At 38.7% G+C, this 6,237-nt stretch overlaps 1 protein-coding gene across 2 annotated transcripts in view; it reads left to right on the top strand.

Moving 5' to 3' along the window:
- The first annotated feature begins 1,344 nt into the window (after positions 1-1,344).
- The window catches only part of limd1a (LIM domains containing 1a), a 58,247-nt gene continuing 53,354 nt past the window's right edge, over positions 1,345-6,237 (top strand). The window contains exon 1 of one of the 2 annotated variants that reach the window (XR_010896356.1): positions 1,345-3,034. Coding sequence is in view for 1 of the 2 variants with exons in the window: in XM_067399783.1 (XP_067255884.1) it covers positions 1,999-3,034 (1,036 nt within the window). In the remaining variant the exon portion in view is untranslated. The remainder of the gene's footprint in view (positions 3,035-6,237) is intronic. The other variant, XM_067399783.1, reaches the window with a different exon arrangement.

Below are 6,237 nucleotides of genomic sequence, written 5' to 3'. Positions count from 1 at the left end.
CATCTTACATTTTGGTCTGTTCATCACAAAGAGCTATCAAATGACTTCAAGAATTGGTATAGGTATAGTGCATGTGGTATACTTTATTAATTTTTGGGGCTCAGCAAGCATCATTTGTGCTCTTTGGAAGAAAGCAAGCCATTCAGGTTGGGAACATAAATGATGACAAAACTTACATTTTTGGGACTAAATGTGAAAACAATGAAAATGCCCTAATTAAAGGATTAGTTCACTTTCAAGTTAAAATTTCCTGATAATTTCCTTACCCCCATGTCATCCAAGATGTTCATGTCTTTCTTTCTTCAGTCGAAAAGAAATGAAGGTTTTTGATGAAATCATTCCAGGATTATTCTCCTTATAGTGGACTTCAATGGAGCCCAAACGGTTGAAGGTCAATATTACAGTTTCAGTGCAGCTTCAAAGAGCTTTAAATGATTCCAGACGAGGAATAAGGGTCTAATCTAGTAAAATGATTACTTTTTACAAAAATTTTAAAAATTATATATGTTTTAACCATAAATGCTCATCTTGAACTAGCTCTTCTTCTTCTTCTCTATTAGAATTCTGGCAGTGTAGACACTGCTAAGTGTATTACTGCCCTCCACAGGTCAAAGTTTGAACTAATTGTTGAATACTTGAACTAGCATATTAAATATGACAATTTACTTCAAACTTTGACCTGTGGAGGGCAGTAATACACTTAGCAGTGTCTACACTGCCAGAATTCAAACAGAGAAGAAGAGCTAGTTCAAGATGATAATTTATTGTTAAAACGTATATAATTTTAATATTTTTTTTAGAAAATGAGTGATGGTTTCTCTAGATAAGGAAGACTCTTATTCCTCGTCTGGTATCGTTTATAGCTCTTTGAAGCTGCACTGAAACTGTAATTTTGACCTTCAACCGTTTGGAGGCCATTGAAGTCCACTATAAGGAGAATAATCCTGTAACATTTTCATTAAAAAACCTTAATTTCTTTTCGACTGAAGAAAGAAAGACATAAACCTCTTGGATGACATGGGGGTGAGTAAATTATCAAATTTTAATTTGAAAGTGAACTAATCCTTTAAATAAAAACCTTTCATTCAAGTTTTTCATTTATGGATGAATAATAATCAAGGTTAATTCCTTTATGATATACCACAGGAGTTTTGTTTGTCCTCATTTGGCATCCATCTAAAAATAAACGTTAGATGTCAAATTCTCTATAATATAGGCTATAAAATGAAGTGCTGGATTATTTCCATGTGTGTTGTGGTGAGCAAATTCTCTTCAATGTACTTTAATCATGTGAAATTACAACGCAACCGCATGATAGTATAGAGAGTCCACTTCTCTTTCAAGTACAAGCTCCCAAAAGTACCAGAAAGACTGATCATGATTATTTATCCTGGGGATCGTGAGAAGCGGCTCCCCGCGGTCCTGTTTTCCTCTGAGCGCGCTCGTGAACAGCACAGCTGGTCGCGCGCTCTTGCCAGTGTCTCGCGCTTCTTCATTCACACGCTGAACTCGGCGCGAGCAGAGGAGGCGGGAGCCGCTCAATCTCTCATTGAGGAGAAGAGTTTACTAAAGGAGCAGTTTAAACTAGCTCTAGTCCGGTGTGGAGGAGATTTCACAGTTTCTGTCGGGTTTCGTTAGACTTAAACCGAAAGCTGCCTCGGAAAGTTAACGGAGGCGCACAGTTTTGCTCGTGTCCGTTTCTTTAGTTCGTTGGAGTTTCTGCTTTTTGTCGCTGTCTTCACTTACACTAGTTTTTACTCAGATTTACTGTTCCTGTTCACTTAGCGGAGTATTTTTTTACTTTTTTAGTGGATGTAATCTGTGTGGAAACTTAAACTCGTCACGTGGCTTTTTCAGTTTTGAGTGATATTATTATCCGTTGATTTTCACAGGTGAACAGCTGTTCCCCATCAGTTTCCCCTCTTCAATGGTTTGACTAAACCCACTGCTGGAGATCCTTAAAGCTTATACTTTCTGAGTGTGTTTCCATTTGAAAACATGGATAAATACGACGATTTGGGACTTGAGGCGAGTAAATTCATCGAGGACTTGAACATGTATGAAGCGTCGAAGGACGGCTTATTTCGCGTGAAGAGAGATGCAGGAAACAACCCGGATTTTGAAGAAACCAGGAGGGTATTTGCCTCAAAAATGACCAAAATACACATGCAAAAGCAGCAAGAGGAGATGGCAAGAAGCGAAAGTGTGCCAGCAAGGATCAATGGAAGTAATCTGAAAGTGTCAGATAACACATTTTACACCAAAGACAGACCACCCATCAATAGTTATAGACAAGGAGGTGAAGCAGCAGCCAAACCACCCATCATGTCCGGACCAATGGTTGGCACTGCCAATGTGACTCCATACATATCTTATGAAGGACAAAAACATTATTCAGCCGGCTTACACGATGGATCCAGCAGCAGTAAGGAGGTTGGAAATGCTGTTAACCCAATACCAGTGCCAGCCCGGGCATCGCCCTCAACCAGCCCCCCTGGCACATGGGCGACAAGAAGCGGCTACCCCTCTCAGGTGCCATCATCTCCATTCTCGAACAGTTCTAGCTCACATGGAGCTCATTCTCCAGTCTCCCAGGGCTTCTCTCAAACCTTTGCCCCATCAGGGAAGTCTCCCTCACAGTCACCCACAGGAACATATAGGGATTCATATCACCAGCCTCTTCAAGTTAGCCCTGGTCAACCCATCTCTGCCAGTGGACCAACACAAAACGGGGCAGCTAATAACATTGGCACCCCCTCCCTTACCCAGGTGACCCCACCTCCACTGTCCCATGGAGGGAAGCAAGGTGAGCCACTCCAACCCAGTAACCTGACAACGGCTGTTCCCACAGCGGCGGCCCCTGTGGAGTCGTGCCGTGATGAGTCTCCCAGCCCTTCTCGGGCACTCAAACTGCCATGCCAGACCCTCCAAGTACAGACAGATCAGGGGCCATCTGCGGCTGAAATAAAATTAGAAGCTCTAACTGAACGGCTGGAAAAGGAGATGGACGTCCAGCCAAAGGCTGAGTACTTTGGTAAGCACAACGTGATCACTGCCAGTGTGTTTTTCTATTTATCTTTTTCACATCTGCAATTGTATTTAGCAGCTTGCTGATTGAAAAACCCTCTGCCTGTTTCCACTTGACCTTCCCTCCATATATGTGTGTGTGGTTCTTTCCACAATGAGCCATACAGTCAATTGTGTGTGTGAAAGAGCGGTGTAGATCCCTGCTGCCGGTGCCTTTCCAAGCTTTTTCCTTTCCAGAAGCTATTCCTGGGCCTGCTTTCTTCCTCATCTGTTGTTAATTTCTTTTATTTCATCACGGTTTAATCACCGAAGGCAGACTTTGCTGTTACCTCTTTTTCTTTTTTTTCCATTGAGTTCGGCTGAGTATGTTTTCCTTGAAAAGTTCAAGCTAATGGAGATTTCTCACTAAGGAAAGTTTCCTCCCTTTCGCGCAGTGCCTGCTGAGTATGAAGCCACCCTAAACTAACATTGCCACCCCTCGCCCCCTCCTGCAAAACAAATCTGTATTCATTCACATTTGCCTCTGCAAACGACCTGCCAAATGTCTCTTGCAGGCTATATCGCAAAACCAAACACATAAGGTATTTTATTATCTTTTATGCTCAATGTTGAGATTAGTTTCAGTTTATTTTAGTTACAAGTTATTGACATAGGAGTAAAAGGATTTTGGATGAAGTTCAGGAGCTGATGGGATATTTAAAGGGGTAGCTCACCTGTAAATTAAAATACTGTTGTTAATTCAACCTCATATATTTCCAAAAAAAAGTTTATTTCTTCTGTGGAGCATTAAAGAGGATATTTTGAGACATGTCTCAATTCACGTACTTGTGCACTATTCTGATGTTTTTAAGTACAAACAGTGTGAGTAGTGTGTTCACAGAAATTTTCAGTAAGAAAAATTAAAATACCCGGATGATGCACTAAATTAACGGAAAAAACGAAGTGTGGAATGTTGGACACTTCATGCACTGAACTGTCACAGCTTTAATCACGTTGCAGAGGAGGAGTATAAAATTCATACAATACATGGATGAGTACATAGTGCATAAGTGCACCATTTGGGATTTGGCCATTTGGGACGCAACTTCAGTGTCTTTTTTGGAAGTCAGTGGTATCCAGTTTTGTTTAGTTTCCAACATTCATGTATTTTCTTTTGTGTGCCGCAGAAGAATTTAGTCTTGCAGGTTTGTAATGATGTGAGAGTGAGGAAATGATGACGGATGACGTATCCATTTACGTGGATCTATCGCCATATGACCAAAATCTTATTTCGCGGTATGTGAAATTTATCTCCATATAGCTAATTTCATTTTATTTTAATGAAAAATAAGAACAAAGAAGCAAATTAAACACAGTAGGAAAAATACACTAGAGCAAAGATAGAACTTAAATGCATTACATTTTCTCAGATACAGTACACTATAAAAAAATGAGTTGGGTTAAAAATAACCTAAGTTGGGTTGAAAATTGACAAACCCAGCGACTGGGTTAAAACTGCCCAGCACGTTTTGCAAACATTTATTGTTTTAAAATTACTATATATCCGGCTTAAAATGAACCCAAAATAGGTTGGAAGTTAAAAATCAGACACATAATACTAGAGGCAACAATAATGATAAATAAGCAATTTAATAAATGTTTATTGTTATTTTTAAAACTTATTAATAAATATTCATTATTAAACTTTAATAAATGTTCATTTCAAACATACTTTTGGTTCATTTTAAGCAAACAATACACTCATTTTTAAACAATAGTTAAGTTAAATAAAACTACCCAGCAGGTTGAGCAAACATTTAACCCAATTGCTGGGTTTGTCCATTTTCAACCCAACTTGGGTTGTTTTTAACCCAGCAGTTTTAGAGTGTAGGTTTATTTAATGTGGTAAAAAAAACTACAGAAATTGAAAAATCAAGTATATAACTAAAACACCACATAGTCTTCACCGTATGAATCAAATTTGAACTGATTCTTATAAAAGATACAAGTGATTCAGTCAAAAGCAGTGAGTGATTTTGTCTTTGTATTTCGTTGTTTGATTAACGTTAATAAAGAGACAGACATTTATTATGCTGCTGTCCCTTTAAGACCAAATGCACTGGTCCAATATAATGTAACTAATTTAATACTAATATACTAACCAGTATAATAATTCTCAACATCAAACATGTCCCACTCTTTATTTTGTCATTCATACATGTATCTTTATCAGTCTCACGTGTTACTGTAAGTAGTATTGTGCTACACGGATATATTTACATTTGTGAAAGAAACGATATAGTAAAATCTCTAACAATAGACACTTTATACCCCTGTCACAATATATACCGTCATAATGCCCAGCCCTATTTTTAGGTCACAGTTAATTTTCACAGCACATTTTTTGTTTTTCTGCCATATTTTCAGTGTTTTGTTGTACAACAAAGTACAACCCATTGAATGGACTGTGCTTTGATCCCTCATAGCCTCAGTTTCATCTGCTTCAAATTAAATATGCCATCTATCCTGAGTGAGGTCCATTAAAACCGTAACACTTCGGCGCCCAAGTAGACTACTAAATTACGTAAGGAAAACATGGGTGGTCTCTTGAGTGTTAGTCACCACATGACAAAAGGACACAAGAGAAGGAGCAGAATAACAGAATCTCATTTGGACCCTATTAATGAGCACATGTTCCTAAACTAGTTCAGTATTTTGACTTTACTGGAGAACTGGTGGCAATGTTGACATCTGATGTGCTTCTCTTCACATGTTCCAGTTCCACCAATGTCTTGCATAGTAGATGGGTGAAAAACAGCAAAATGAATCCGTTCCTTCTGTAACTAAATCGATTACTGAGAGGTTTTCCTGTCGTATATATAGCGCATTGAGGTATCAGTGTATAATATTTCTCAGATGATGAGCGTGATGGTCCAGCAGTCCCTAGCTGCTTTTACTCTTGCCACTGAACTCTTGTAAATTGTCTTTGCTATAGGAATTTCCTGCTGGAAAAGCCATCATAGTGTGTGGGAAGTATCTTTAGCATTTGTTACTGTGATTGCAGAAAAGATACAGATATACAATGTAGACAATGTAGATATACAAAGCCTACATAGACACACACATCGTTTCCTTTAAGCATGTCTCTGGACATTGGTTGTTTATATGTGCTGTATAATGTGATCACTGGGGAATAGCTGGTTTAAATTTAACTATTAAACACATGCTGCA

This window comes from Chanodichthys erythropterus, chromosome 2 (genome assembly GCF_024489055.1).
Source record: "Chanodichthys erythropterus isolate Z2021 chromosome 2, ASM2448905v1, whole genome shotgun sequence".
NCBI lineage: Eukaryota > Metazoa > Chordata > Actinopteri > Cypriniformes > Xenocyprididae > Chanodichthys > Chanodichthys erythropterus.
This window is presented reverse-complemented; position numbering and strand designations above follow the sequence as displayed.